At 36.3% G+C, this 16,356-nt stretch overlaps 1 protein-coding gene across 1 annotated transcript in view; it reads left to right on the top strand.

Moving 5' to 3' along the window:
• Positions 1–6,043: 6,043 nt before the first annotated feature.
• unc119a1 (unc-119 lipid binding chaperone a1) overlaps positions 6,044–16,356 on the top strand; it is a 55,183-nt gene continuing 44,870 nt past the window's right edge. The window contains exon 1 of the mRNA XM_061925825.2: positions 6,044–6,538. Within this exon, the coding sequence (XP_061781809.1) occupies positions 6,415–6,538 (124 nt within the window). The 5' untranslated portion in view covers positions 6,044–6,414. The remainder of the gene's footprint in view (positions 6,539–16,356) is intronic.

Here is a 16,356-nt window from a genome sequence, read left to right as displayed (position 1 = left end):
GGTAAAAAAACAAAAAAAATGGCAGCTTAGTTGCCAAAATTGACCATGAAAATAAAAGCGGTACCATTTTTTTTTCATTTACAGTATGTAAAAACAAGGACTGTAGATTTTACGGTAAAAAAAAAAAAGGGCAGTTCAGTTGCTAAAATTTACCGTAAAAATAAGTGGTACCATTTTACTATTTGCAGCAATACAATGTAGAAAAAAATACTGGTAGCTCAGTCGCCTGAATTTTACTGTAAACATAACAATGGTATAATTTTTTTCATTTACAGTAATGCACTGTAAAAACAGCGATTGTAGATTTTACAGTAAAAAAAAAAAACTGGCAGCTCAGTCAGCAGAATTGTACCATAAAAATGATAATTTTTCAATTTACAGTAACGCGGTGTAAAAACACTGTTTTCACTTTGATTTACTGTAAATAGAAAAACTAATTTTTTATTTAAACCGTAAATAAGTAAAAACCTGGAAGCTCAGTCGCCTGAATTTTACTGTAAAAATAACAATGGTATCGTTTTTTTTTATTTTACAGTATTGCAATGTAAAAGCAATAACTGTAGATTTTACGGTAACAAAACCAACTGGCAGCTCATTCGCCAAAATGTCCATTAAAAATAACAATGGCATTATTTTCTCTTTTACAGTAATGCACTGTAAAAACAATGACTGTAGATTTTTAGGTTAAAAAAAACAGGCAGCTCAATCGCCCCAATTTCCCGTAAAAATAAAATTACTGCAATTTTTTTAATAAAAATAAAATCCTATAGATTTTACGGTAAAAATAAAAGTGGCGTTTTTTCCATTTACAGTACCACTGTTTGTACAGCGCATTCATCTAAATACAAAAACGCCACTTTTATTTTTACAGTAAGTAAGTAAAAAGCTGGCAGCTCAGTCACCAAAATGTTACCGAAAAAAACAACAGTGGTAGTTTTTCTATTTACAGTAATGCCCTGTAAATAAAAGGACCGTAGATTTTTTTACAGTAAAAAACTGACAGTTGGTATTTCCTAATAACAAGCACACAAATGGTGATGTTGTCATGCAACAAGAGGAAGAGTGGCAAGACTGTCCATCTTGGGGCCGCTCCTAGGGCCCGTCAAGGAGATTTACATTTACACCTTCTCAGGGATGCTGGCATCTGGAAACTTTACAATGGAAATAAATATTTGAAAAAGTTCAACATCTGTCAAATTGTTTGTTTCTTTCCCTCATGTGTTGTTGTGATGAGATTATTGACAATAATTTAGGAGGTTTTATTGTTAATGATTTGGTCATTTAGGATGTATTAATTGACTGTCCAGAATGAAACATCGAAAATTTGAGAATACATCGAAAAAATGGCCCCGAAGAATGAACTTCTAAGTGAATGTCTCAGGCAGCAGAACCCTACATGGCATGTACCACCGTCAGATAGAGGAAGTGGCTGATATCAAGAAATCCTACCAGTGGATGGAAAATGCAGGACTGGCAGACAGCACAGAGGCACTAATCATGGCAGCACAAGAACAGGCCATAAGCACAAGAGCCATAGAGACCAGGATCTACCAGAAAAAACAACCCTCCAAGAAAGTCAAGAAAGTGGACACTATATATATGTATATACATAAATATAGTAGTTAGTGTCCACCCTGAGATCGGTAGGTCATGAGTTCAAACCCCGGCCGAGTCATACCAAAGACTATAAAAATGTGAGCTATTACCTCCCTGCTTGGCACTCAGCATCAAGGGTTGGAATTGGGGGTTAAATCACCAAAAATGATTCCCGGGCGCGGCCACCGCTGCTGCCCACTGTCACAAGTCTTTGTTTAGAGGATTCCATGATTTCCCACCAGCAATCGCAACATGTAAGTGTAAAAAAAAAAACCCAACAACATTATAATTTGTACATTTTCAGAATGTGCTTGTTCTATTTTTAAACAAAGAAAACAACCTGAAGTTATCTTTATTTTTAAGTTATCGTGCCGTGATTTTACCAGTCTGGCCCACTTGGGAGTAGATTTTTTTCCATGTAGCCCCCGGTGTAAAATGAGTTTGACAACCCGTTTATAAATATCCATCCATTTTCTACCTCTTATACCTTTCGGGGTCGCGGGGGGGGGGGTTGGAGCCTACCTCAGCTACAATCGGGCGGAAGGTGGGGTACACCCTGGACAAGTCGCCACCTCATCGCAGGGCCAACACAGATAGACAGACAACATTCACTCCCAATACTTTTGCCTAATCTTAGTCCTAAGTGTCCCAATACTTTTGTCTAGTGTTAGTCCTAAGTGTCCCAATACTTTTGCCTCGTATTAGTCCGGTGTCCCAATACTTTTGTCTAGTGTTAGTCCTAAGTGTCCCAATACTTTTGCCTCGTATTAGTCCGGTGTCCCAATACTTTTGTCTAGTGTTAGTCCTAAGTGTCCCAATACTTTTGCCTCGTATTAGTCCGGTGTCCCAATACTTTTGTCTAGTGTTAGTCCTAAGTGTCACAATACTTGTGTCTAGTGTTAGTCCTAAGTGTCCCAATACTTTTGCCTAGTGTTAGTCCTAAGTGTCCCAATACTTTTGTCTAGTGTTAGTCCTAAGTGTCCAAATACTTTTGCGTAGTGTTAGTCCTAAGTGTCCCAATACTTTTGTCTACTGTTAGTCCTAAGTGTCCAAATACGTTTGCCTAGTGTTAGTCCTAAGTGTCCCAATAATTTTGCCTAGTGTTAGTCCTAAGTGTCCCAATACTTTTGCCTAGTGTTAGTCCTAAGTGTCCCAATACTTTTGCCTAGTGTTAGTCCTAAGTGTCCCAATACTTAGTTTGAAGCCAAAACGACAAACGCGCTCAGAGGAGATAATGTTTGAAGAAAGGTGACCGGTTTTTACAAAACTTTTGTTTTGAAGGGGGAATTGCAAACTTCCTGTTGATTCTTGCTGGGGGTTGTCAGTATATGAAATGTAGGTCTAAGTGAGACCTACATAGAGGTTTTTGTTTCATGTCTCTATGACGTTCCTACTGGAAGTTACAGGCAGTTTTGTCTGAGTTTTCTTCCTAGGAGCAGTTGTGTCTGTGTTTTCTTCCTAAGGGGCGCTAGAGTGCAATTTCGAGTTTTGGGGTTGTTTTTTTTTTATTAGATCACAATTTTTGCCATTCCTGATGTGTGTGTCCAGTTTGGTGAGTTTTGAAGCATGATAAGGGGGTCAAATTACAGCTCAAAGAGGCAAAAGTGACTGTTTTTACGAAACTTTTGTTTTGAAGGGGGAATTGCCAACTTCCTGTTGATTCTTGCTGGGGGTTGTCAGTATATGAAATGTAGGTCTAAGTGAGACCTACATAGAGGTTTTTGTTTCATGTCTCTATGACGTTCCTACTGGAAGTTACAGGCAGTTTTGTCTGAGTTTTCTTCCTAGGAGCAGTTGTGTCTGTGTTTTCTTCCTAAGGGGCGCTAGAGTGCAATTTCGAGTTTTGGGGTTGTTTTTTTTTTATTAGATCACAATTTTTGCCATTCCTGATGTGTGTGTCCAGTTTGGTGAGTTTTGAAGCATGATAAGGGGGTCAAATTACAGCTCAAAGAGGCAAAAGTGACTGTTTTTACGAAACTTTTGTTTTGAAGGGGGAATTGCCAACTTCCTGTTGATTTTTGCTGAAGGATGTCAATGTATGAAATCTAGGTCTAAGTCAGAACTACATAGAGGTTTTTGTTTCATGTCGTAGGGCCAATTTAGTGTTGCCAACCAACCTATCCCCAGGTGCATGTCTTTGGAGCATGTCTGTTATAAATAAAGGTGTGCATGTATATTTAAAAATAATGATTAAATTAAAGCTGCAAGCAGCATTGGTCGGGCCCGCGTATTTGGCAGGTGCTAGTCCTAACTGTCCCAATACTTTTGTCCAGTGATAGTCATAAGTGTCCCAATACTTTTGTCTACTTTTAGTCTGACGTGTCCCAAGACTTTTGTCTAGTGTACCTACCTTGTCTGCATTGTGTGGGCACGTTGGTGCTTCCTGCTGTTAAGCAGCCATCTTAAAAAAACAGCAGCGCAGCAGCATCAGCGCAGCGGGTCTTTGAAGGATCATAAAATCAAAACCGGAGCAGTTAGAAAAAAAGCGCTTCTGTCATTGTAATCACAAGGGTTCAATCTCTCTCCTGTGTTAGTTTGAAGGCGAAACGACAAACGCGCTCAGAGGAGTTCGTTTTTGAAGGAAGGTGACCGGTTTTTACAACAAATTTGTTTTGAAGGGGGAATAGCAAACTTCCTGTTGATTTTTGCTGAGGGTTGTCAATTTATGAAATGTAGGTCTAAGTGAGACCTACATATAGGTTTTTGTTTCATGTCTCTCCGACCTTTCCAGTGGGAGTTACAGGCAGTTTTGTCCGTTTTTTCATCCGAGGAGCAGTTTTTTGTGCGTTTTATTAAAAAATTGCGCTAGAGCACAATTTTGAGATTTGGGGTTAGGTTTTTTATTAGATCGCAATTTTTGCCAGTCCTGATGTGTGCGTTCAGTTTGGTGAGTTTTGAAGCATGTTAAGGGGGTCAAATTACAGCTCAAAGAGGCAAAAGTGACTGGTTTTAGTACTTTTTTTGTCTTGAAGGGGGAATTGCCAACTTCCTGTTGATTTTAGCCCGATAATGTACTATTATGAAATGTAGGTCTAAGTCAGACCTACATAGAGGTTTTTGTTCCATGTCTCTCCGACCTTTCTAGTGGGAGTTACAGGCAGTCTAGTTTTTTTTCCCTGGGGGGCGCTAGAGCGCAATTTTGAGTTTTGTGGTTCGTTTTTTTTTTTTTTTTAAAGGCAATTTTCGCAGGTCCTGATGTGTGGGTCAAATATGGTGAGTTTTGAAGCATGTTAAGTGGGTCAAATTACAGTTTAATGTGGCGGCGGAAGAATAAAGAATAAAGAATAAAGAATAAAACCTTACAAATTCAATAGGTCCTTATGTCCCATTGCATAAGGACTCCCTTTGGGAGTCCTTATGCAATGGAGCCTACCTCAGCTACAATCGGGCGGAAGGTGGTGTACACCCTGGACAAGTCGCCACCTCATCGCAGGGCCAACACAGATAGACAGACAACATTCACTCCCAATACTTTTGCCTAATCTTAGTCCTAAGTGTCCCAATACTTTTGTCTAGTGTTAGTCCTAAGTGTCCCAATACTTTTGCCTCGTATTAGTCCGGTGTCCCAATACTTTTGTCTAGTGTTAGTCCTAAGTGTCCCAATACTTTTGCCTCGTATTAGTCCGGTGTCCCAATACTTTTGTCTAGTGTTAGTCCTAAGTGTCCCAATACTTTTGCCTCGTATTAGTCCGGTGTCCCAATACTTTTGTCTAGTGTTAGTCCTAAGTGTCCCAATACTTTTGCCTCGTATTAGTCCGGTGTCCCAATACTTTTGTCTAGTGTTAGTCCTAAGTGTCCCAATACTTTTGTCCAGTGTTAGTCCTAAGTGTCCCAATACTTTTGTCTAGTGTTAGTCCTAAGTGTCCCAATACTTAGTTTGAAGACAAAACGACAAACGCGCTCAGAGGAGATAATGTTTGAAGAAAGGTGACCGGTTTTTACAAAACTTTTGTTTTGAAGGGGGGATTGCAAACTTCCTGTTAATTTTTGCTGGGGGTTGTCAGTATATGAAATGTAGGTCTAAGTGAGACCTACATAGAGGTTTTTGAGTGAGTTTTGAAGCATGTGGGTCAAATTACAGTTTAATGTGGCGGCGGAAGAATAAAGAATAAAGAATAAAACCTTACAAATTCAATGGGTCCTTATGTCCCATTGCATAAGGACTCCCTTTGGGAGTCCTTATGCAATGGGCCATGCGGGCCCTAATTAAATTTAAAAAAAATTAAAATTATGCAATGGGCCATGCGGGCCCTAAAAAGGCAATCACTGCCTTCAGCGGAGACGGCGTACGAAAACCGGGGCAAAAGAAGAAAAAGGGTACAAAAGACGAAAGAGAGAAACAGCACCATCTGCTGGACGTAATGGCGCACTGCCCCTGCAGAGAGGGGGAGTGTGTCCGACATGAAGACATGTTTACCTGAGGAGCAGAAGGAGAGAGAGAGAGGCGGCGTGTAAAATGTAGAGAAGCGTGCAGACTGTCGGACCGCGCACGGTGCTCGCTTAAAGCCGCAGGATTTGGATTAAGGAGCCTGCGAGAGAGCCGATGAAGGACTGGGAGGGCGCTAAGGAGGGAGGGCGCTAAGGGCTGGTTTTGATCTTTCACCGGATCGCCAGGAGAAGGGGAGGCGCGCGGGCAAATGGGCTATTTTGGAGCGGGGCACTGAGCCTGGTGGCGGTGTTGTCTTCAGGCAGCCTTCGACGCGAGCGCACCTCTCCTCCTCCCCTCTGCTGCGGCCGCCCCACTGAGGGCATTGCACGCCGCCCCCCCGGACAGAAGAGCCTCGTCGTCCCCCGCTTGCCGAGCGCTCCTCGCCGGACATGAAAGTGCAGCCGGGCTGCAACACGTCAGACATGGGCATCCCCGTCACCACCGAGGAAGAGCTGCGCAGAAACAGCGTCATCACGCCCGAGGATGTGCTCGGCTTGCAGAAGATCACGCAGAGTAAGTCTGCGCGACCCCTTTTGCACGCGCAATTTATCATTCAAGCCTTTATTGACGTGCACGCCAAAACTCTGCTTCTATTACGCACCCTCTCATATATGACAAGATGATTTATTGAAGGATTATTATTTTTTGGCATGCAATGGCAACACATTCTTCTGTATTAATTGCAAACGACACCGCAGGCTAAAACTTGTGCTACTGACACTCCTGAAATATATATTTTTTTATGGCCAATGTCAACAAAGTAAAAAAAGTAAGTGCCAGCTTTTAATTTATTCTCATTTTTTGCAATTACATATCTAATTTTATATGCTAATTTATAATGGTATTTCATTGATTTACTCATGTATTTACTTTATTTATTGTTTTATATTGAGGGGGGTACTAGGATTAAAGCAATAACAATACTGGAATATTTTTTTTTATGGCCAATGTCAACAAAGTAATCAAAAAGTAAGTGCCAGCTTTTAATTTTTTTAAATTTTTTTTCAATTACATATCTAATTTTGTATGCTAATTTATAATGCCATTTCATTGATTTACTCATGTATTTACTTTATTTATTGTTTTATATTGAGGGGGGGGGGGGGGGTACTAGGATTCAAGCAATAACAATACTGGAATATATTTTTTTATGGCCAATGTCAACAAAGTAATCAAAAAGTAAGTGCCAGCTTTCAATTTATTTTCTTTTTTTTTCAATTACATATCTATTTGTATATGCTAACTTATAATGGTATTTCATTGATTTACTCATGTATTTACTTTATTTATTGTTTTATATTGAGGGGGGTACTAGGATGAAAGCAATAACAATACTGAAATATATATATATATTTTTATGGCCAATGTCAACAAAGTAATCAAAAAGTAAGTGCCAGCTTTTCATTTATTTTCTTTTTTTTTCCAATTACATATCTAATTGTATATGCTAACTTATAAAGGTATTTCATTGATTTACTCATGTATTTACTTTATTTATTGTTTTATATTGAGGGGGGGTACTAGGATTAAAGCAATAACAATACTGAAATATATATATATATTTTTTTTTTTATGGCCAATGTCAACAAAGTAATCAAAAAGTAAGTGCCAGCTTTTAATTTATTTTCTTTTTTTTTTCCAATTACATATCTAATTGTATATGCTAACTTATAATGGTATTTCATTGATTTACTCATGTATTTACTTTATTTATTGTTTTATATTGAGGGGGGGTACTAGGATTAAAGCAATAACAATACTGAAATATATATATATATATATATATATATATATATATATATATATATATATATATATATATATATATATATATATATATATATATATATATATTTTTTTTTTTTTATGGCCAATGTCAACAAAGTAGTCAAAAAGTAAGTGCCAGCTTTTAATTTATTTTCTCTTTTTTTTCAACTACATATCTCATTTTATATGCTAACTTATAATGGTATTTCATTGATTTACTCATGTATTTACTTTATTTATTGTTTTATATTGAGGGGGGTACTAGGATTAAAGCAATAAAAACACTGAAATATTATTATTTTTATGGCCAATGTCAACAAAGTAATCAAAAAGTAAGTGCTAGCTTTTAATTTCTTTTCTTTTTTTTCAATTACATATCTAATTTTGTATGCTAATTTATAATGCCATTTCATTGATTACTCATGTATTTACTTTATTTATTGTTTTATATTGAAGGGGGAGGGTACTAGGATGAAAGCAATAACAATACTGAAATAAACTGCAACAAACAACATTGTACATTTAGACTTAGACAAACTTTAATGATCCACAAGGGAAATTGTTCAACACAGTAGCTCAGTTACAATGATGGAAAGTGTAAGGATGGAAAGGACAATGCAGGTATAAATAGACTAAATATAGCGATATAACATATATACGAATATATACATAGTATGTGTACAGTATATTATATATCCAGATATATTATGTCTATAACATATATACAATATATAACAATTACCATGTATTATAACAAGGTAACTTATTATTATTATAACATTTTCATAACATGGTCACTACTGCCTAGTTTCTCTTGTTATATTCTTATTTTTACTGTTATATTTTTATTCTTATTGTTATATTTTCCATTTTATTTCCATTTATACCCCCATTATTTACTTTTTACTTTTTAAATTCGACCTCAATTCTGTACACTGCTGCTGGAATTTTAATTTTCCTGAGGGAACTCTCCAGAAGGAATCAATAAAGTACTATCTATCCATCTATAACTTACCACACTGGTAATGACCGCATATGTCCACTAGAGGGCAAAGTTATGTTTCCCCCACATATTCACAGTTTCTCTATACAGCATGCCCGAAAAGGAGTAGCAAGAAGCAGAGTTTATTCAAGCCGACCTCTTTTCTGTTTCATATACATTTCTAACACATTTTTCCTGTACTTAATTTGTACCACAAACAATAAACAAAACAATAATCAATAATGAATACCACATTGTGATTTTACATAACGAGATGAATAACATTGTTTATCACCTTCCTTGTAACTTGTAAGCCCCTTGGGTTGGAACGATTTGTAAACAGTATTTTTTTTTTCATATTCCTATAATAAATCACTGCCTTGCAGTTTACTTCAGCCTCTTTGGACGCTAATATGATTATTAATAGGCTTAATCAGGAGATTTGTAGCGATGCGACAGGCGCCCTCTAGTGGCTGTTCTGGTGAGTGCTTGTAAAAATAACTGCCACAAATTGTATTTATGATCAAATAATCATTAATGAACTACGTGTACGCTAGTAGCGATCTTAATGCGCTATACAAGTATAACCCATTTATCATTTATTTATATTTATAATTGGTTCTGTGGCGGAGCTCTTAACTCAAAACACTTGTATCTCAAATCAGAGTCTCTCATTGAAAGGAACTGAAATCAATTCAATTGTCCTGAACTTAAAAATACGAACACATTTTTAGATAGGAAATTGTGTATGAAAACAACAATAAAATGCACTACTAACATGAAGTAATGTAAAAATAATGTACAACATTTACCTTCTACGGTATCTCATTCCAGCTGTTTCTCCGTCAAACACACCATCATCAGCTTTTCCATAACAAAATGGCTAAATGTCCACTGTTTAGATATTATTTTTAGCACACTTGGTTGGCGTTAGACTCAGTCTGCTTCAGTACGGCGCAAACTAGCAGTGCTGCGCTCCAGGCTCTGTCGTGTTTCGGATGATTTATTTCTTTAATTCAATCAATATCACCCCACTTCATCCCCTCAGCACTGTCCTTCACGCTCACTTTCTTCCTTCCCATGTCAGGAATAAAACCAAGTTAGAGTGGTACCTCAATTTAAGAGCGTTTTTAGATAAGAGCTGTCCCTCGACACAACTTGGTTTTTCCAACCTTGGGAAGGAAGTGGGTGATATTCATTGAATTAAAGAAAGAAATCATCAACTTGGCAAAGCAATTTGAAGGTAGCACTGCGAGTCTGCGCCGCACTGAAGAAGAATGAGTATTGCGACAACCGAGAATGCATGATATCTAAACGGTGGACATTTATCCATGAAAGTATGGAAAAGCTGCTGATGGCGTGTTTGACGGTGAGACAGCTTGAAGAAGATACTGTAAAAGTCCACTCTCCAAGGTAAATACTGTGCATTGTCATTACTTGAATTCATAAAACTACTGTAGTTGTTTGAAGTACCTTCTGTTGTATTGTTTTTATCCAATATTTTATATCTAAAATATTTATTTTTAAATGCATGTTGTTACATGTTAAAATGTACATTTTAATTGATTTTAATGTTGATGCTGATTGGAGATACTTTATAGGTGTTTTGAGATTTAAAAAAAAATCTGTCACAGAACCAATTAAAGTCGTAAATTGCGGTACTGTATATTGATTTCTAGATATAAGCTAAGGTTAGTAAATAACATCAGATGGCATTTGGTGCGCCAACTTATGGTGGGGATGCACACAAAAAAATGAATTCACATCTGAATCGCGATTCCTATTCATCTGGGTTCTAAATCGATTCATCATTTTCAAAAATCGATTCAAAAAAATAGTTTATTTTTATTTTTATGAATAAATAAAAAAAATAACGTTTTTAGGCCATCTCCATGGAAACGGAAGGAGGTTTTCTAACCTGTAACCTGCTTTGAAAAACTTCCATTATAATTATTAGGGATGTCAGATAATATCGGACTGCCGATAAATGCTTTAAAATGTAATATCAGAAATTATCGTATCGGTTTCATAATTATCGGTATCGGTTTCAAAAAGTAAAATGTATGACTTTTTAAAACGCCGCTGTGTACACGGACGTAGGGAGAAGTACAGAGCGTCAATAAACCTTAAAAAGGCACTGCCTTTGCGTGTCGGCCCAGTCACATAATATCTATGGCTTTTCACACACACAAGTGAATGCAAGTCATACTTGGTCAACACCCATACAGGTCACACTGAGGGTGGCCGTACAAACAACTTTAACACTGTTACAAATATGCGCCACACTGTGAACCCACACCAAACAAGAATGACAAACACATTTCGGGAGAACATCCGCACTGTAACACAACATAAACACAACAGAACAAATACCCAGAATCCCTTGCAGCACTAACTCTTCCGGGACGCTACAATATGCACCCCCGCAACCCCGCCCACCTCAACCTCCTCATGCTCTCTCAAGGAGAGCAGGCCCGACCCGGCTTAGCGTCCGAGATCTGACGAGATCGGGCGTGCTCAGGGTAGTATGGCATGTCCCAAATTCCAAGCTGCTGTTTTGAGGCATGTTAAAAAAAATGATGCACTTTGTGACTTCAATAATAAATATGGCAGTGCCATGTTGGCTTTTTTTTTTCCATAACTTGAGTTGATTTATTTTGGAAAACCTTGTTACATTGTTTAATGCATCCAGCGGGGCATCACAACAAAATTAGGCATAATAATGTGTTAATTCCACGACTGTATATATCGGTATGGATTGATATCGGAATCGGTAATTAAGAGTTGGACAATATCGGAATATCAAATATTGGTAAAAAAAAAAGAAGCCATTATTGGACATCTCTAATAATTACTACACCAAATAATACGTTGTGAGAATTGATTTGAATCAACAATCGATTCTGAATCGAATTGTCACCCCAGTAAGCGGAAGCGGATTAAATCATTAGGTGTCCAAAGATTCACAGTCTTAAAAGGGAACTGCACTTTCTTTGGAATTTTGCCTATGGTTCACTTTCATTATCAGACACAAGAACAAACATTTTTTATTTTTTATTTTTTTGCATTCGAACATGTAAAAAGTGTCTCGTTCTAGGTGGCTGGCAATTAAGCGAATCAGAGCAATCAGTTCTATATCACTTTAAAAATGCATCTAAAAACCGTCAATAATACTTCATTCCATAACCTGTATAATAACCAAACTGTAGCAACATTGTTATTGTAAGAGCGAACACCGAGGAACTCTTTTGTAGCGCACTAACACATTGCCATGCTTCAGCGTTAGCCGTAAAAGCTAACTACGGCGAGAGATGAACTAGCTTCTACGTCTAAACACTTTTGAGTTTGTAATGCACAACACTGTGATAGAACACCTAATTGTACTGACTGAAAAACAAGAACAATCATATTACAGTATCTGTAAAGTATTAGCCCACATTTCATGTTTTGTTTGTACACAGCTAGCTTGACAGCGTATGTGCTGTAGTTGTATCATAATCCATATCAAAGTGACTCATTCGATGGACAATTGTGCGTTTGGTTGAGCTGGCCAGGGACGTTTTTTTCCGGTTTATTTTGGGTAAGCGCTCCATTTACGTCGAATTAGCTTGGCTCCAAGTTCCACATTTACAGCGTCAAAGTCAAGCTGATCTCACTCGGCGTTTGTCTTCTCCAACGTTTCACCCTCTGTTCCTGCTCGCTTCTAGAAGCAGTAGTTCCTCTGTATGTTCAGCTTCAAAAAGATAAGGTTGTGTATCTTCATTTGTACAAAAATAGTCGTATTTGTTGTCTTTTACTAAGTCTGCCATGATTAGAAAATACTCACGTTTGTTTCCCGAAGTAGGAACACACAGTTGTTGCCGGAAGTGCGCTGCTAAGGAACCCAAAATAAATGCGCAGAAGAAAGACGTTCCGTTATTGCTTAAAATGACCAAAATATTATAAACATTGTACATATTACATATTATTATGAAGGTGTCTGTTACTACATTATATATATACTTGCAGTGTGTATATTGTACATATTACATATTATTATGAAGGTGTCTGTTACTACATTATATATATACTTGCAGTGTGTATATTGTACATATAACATATTGTTATGAACTTGTCTGTTACTACATTATATATATACTTGCAGTGTGTATATTGTACATTTTACATATTGTTATGAAGGTGTCTGTTACTACATTATATATATACTTGCAGTGTGTATATTGTACATATTACATATTGTTATGAAGGTGTCTGGTACTACATTATATACATACATTCAGTGTGTATATTGTACATATTACACATTGTTATGAAGGTGTCTGTTACTACATTATATATATATATATATATATATATATATATATATATACTTGCAGTGAGTATATAAAACATATTGCATATTGTTATGAAGGTGTCTGTTTCTACATTATATATACATATGCAGTGTGTATATAGTACATATTACATATTGTTATGAAGGTGTCTGTTACTACATTATATATATACTTGCAGTGTGTATATTGTACATATTACATATTGTTATGAAGGTGTCTGGTACTACATTATATATATACATTCAGTGTGTATATTGTACATATTACACATTGTTATGAAGGTGTCTGTTACTACATTATATATATATATATATATATATATATATATATATATATATATATATATATATATATATATATATATATATATATATATATATATATATATATATATATACTTGCAGTGAGTATATAAAACATATTACATATTGTTATGAAGGTGTCTGTTACTACATTATATATATACTTGCAGTGTGTATATAAAACATATTACATATTGTTATGAAGGTGTCTGTTACTACATTATATATATACTTGCAGTGTGTATATTGTACATATTACATATTGTTATGAAGGGACGGCGTGGCGCAGTGGAAGAATGGCCGTGCGCGACCCGAGGGTCCCTGGTTCAATCCCCACCTAGTACCAACCTCGTCATGTCCGTTGTGTCCTGAGCAAGACACTTCACCCTTGCTCCTGATGGGTGCTGGTTAGCGCCTTGCATGGCAGCTCCCTCCATCAGTGTGTGAATGTGTGTGTGAATGGGTAAATGTGGAAGTAGTGTCAAAGCCCTTTAAGTACCTTGAAGGTAGAAAAGCGCTATACAAGTACAACCCATTTATCATTTATATATATATTTGCAGTGTGTATATTGTACATATTACATATTGTTATGAACTTGTCTGTTTCTACATTATATACACATACTTGCAGTGTGTATATAGTACATATTACATATTGTTATGAAGGTGTCTGTCACTACATTATATATATACTTGCAGTGTGTATATTATACATATTACATATTGTTATGAAGGTGTCTGTTACTACATTATACATATACTTGCAGTGTGTATATTGTACATATTACATATTGTTATGAAGGTGTCTGTTACTACATTATATATACTTGCAGTGTGTATATAGTACATATTACATATTGTTATGAAGGTGTCTGTTACTAGATTATATATATACTTGCAGTGTGTATATTGTACATATTACATATTGTTATGAAGGTGTCTGTTACTACATTATATATACTTGCAGTGTGTATATTGTACATATTACATATTGTTATGAAGGTGTCTGTTACTACATTATATATATATATACTTGCAGGGTGTTTATAAAACATATCATATATTGTTATGAAGGTGTCTGTTACTACATTGTATATATACTTGCAGTGTGTATATTGTACATATTACATATTGTTATGAAGGTGTCTGTTACTAATTATATATATACTTGCAGTGTGTATATAAAACATATTACATATTGTTTTGAAGGTGTCTGTTACTACATTATATATATGCTTGCAGTGTGTATATAAAACATATTACATATTGTTATGAAGGTGTCTGTTACTAAATTATATATATATACTTGCAGTGTGTATATTGTACATATTACATATTGTTATGAAGGTGTCTGTTACTACATTACATATATACTTGCAGTGTGTATATTGTACATATTACATATTGTTATGAAGGTGTCTGTTTCTACAGTATATATATGCATGCGGTGTGTATATTGTACATATTACATATTGTTATGAAGGTATCTGTTACTACATTATAAATATACTTGCAGTGTGTATATTGTACATATTATATATTATTATGAAGGTGTCTGGTACTACATTATATATATACTTGCAGTGTGTATATTGTACATATTACATATTGTTATGAAGGTATCTGTTACTACATTACAAATATACTTGCAGTGTGTATATTGTACATATTATATATTATTATGAAGGTGTCTGGTACTACATTATATATATACTTGCTGTGTGTATATTGTACATATTACATATTGTTATGAAGGTGTCTGTTACTACATTATATACAGTATATACTTGCAGTGTGTATATAAAACATTATGGCACCTAACTGGGTTATAAATTCAGTTAAAAAAAACTCGGAAGAGACTAGCATTTATAAGCCGATTCTGGAGCGCTGTCATATAGATGATCTTTGATTAGCCTTTTTGCAGTATTAAATGATCATTAAAAAGAGCAGATTCTCAGGAATATACCCAGTAAGAAAAAAGTGGGAAAAGAAGTCCAACCCCCAAGAACAAGAGTTATATATCCCCGACCTACAGTACTGCAATCTAAGTGACTTTATGTTGCCTAATTGCGTACTTTTGCTCTCAATTGCTCATGAATTGTCCAAAAGGCCATTGCACCTGACCTGGGACGTACTTCCTGTTGCCAGTGGAAAAGCTATATCAGGGCTGCATCAGTGAGATAATACCTAAATCAGTCATGATGCTGCCGTAATCTCTCCTCACCACTAACATGTAATCTGGATTTACGTCAGGAGGTCTGAAACGCCACCGCAGGTACTTACTGCGTCCGCTATCAACGTGTGGAGGAAGGGCTTCGTAATGTGACAGATGCACCAAACTATAGGACAAACTCAGAGGTGGGTAGTAACGCGCTACATTTACTCCGTTACATTTACTTGAGTAATTTTTGGGATAAATTGTACTTCTAAGAGTAGTTTTAATGCAACATACTTTTACTTTTACTTGAGTATATTTATAGAGAAGAAACGCTACTTTTACTCCGCTACTTTTATCTACATTCAGCTCGCTACTCGCTACTAATTTTGATCGATCTGTTAATGCACGCTTTGTTTGTTTTGGTCTGTCAGACAGACCTTCATAGTGCCTGCGTTTCAACAAATACAGTCACTGGTGACGTTCACTCCGTTCCACCAATCAGATGCAGTCACCGGTGACGTTGGACCAATCAAACAGAGCCAGGTGGTCACATGACCTGACTTAAACAAGTTGAAAAACTTATTGGGGTGTTACCATTTAGTGGTCAATTGTACAGGATATGTACTGTACTGTGCAGCCTACTAATAAAAGTTCCAATCAATCAATCAAAAGTGTGAAGGAAAAAATACCCTTTTTTATTTCAACCGTACACCCCGTCAAAAGCCTAAAGACTGACTGCACAGTTCCTGTCTTCACAATAAAAGTGCCGCTCCATCGCGCCTGCGCTT

This window comes from Nerophis lumbriciformis, linkage group LG30 (genome assembly GCF_033978685.3).
Source record: "Nerophis lumbriciformis linkage group LG30, RoL_Nlum_v2.1, whole genome shotgun sequence".
Taxonomy (NCBI): domain Eukaryota; kingdom Metazoa; phylum Chordata; class Actinopteri; order Syngnathiformes; family Syngnathidae; genus Nerophis; species Nerophis lumbriciformis.
This window is presented reverse-complemented; position numbering and strand designations above follow the sequence as displayed.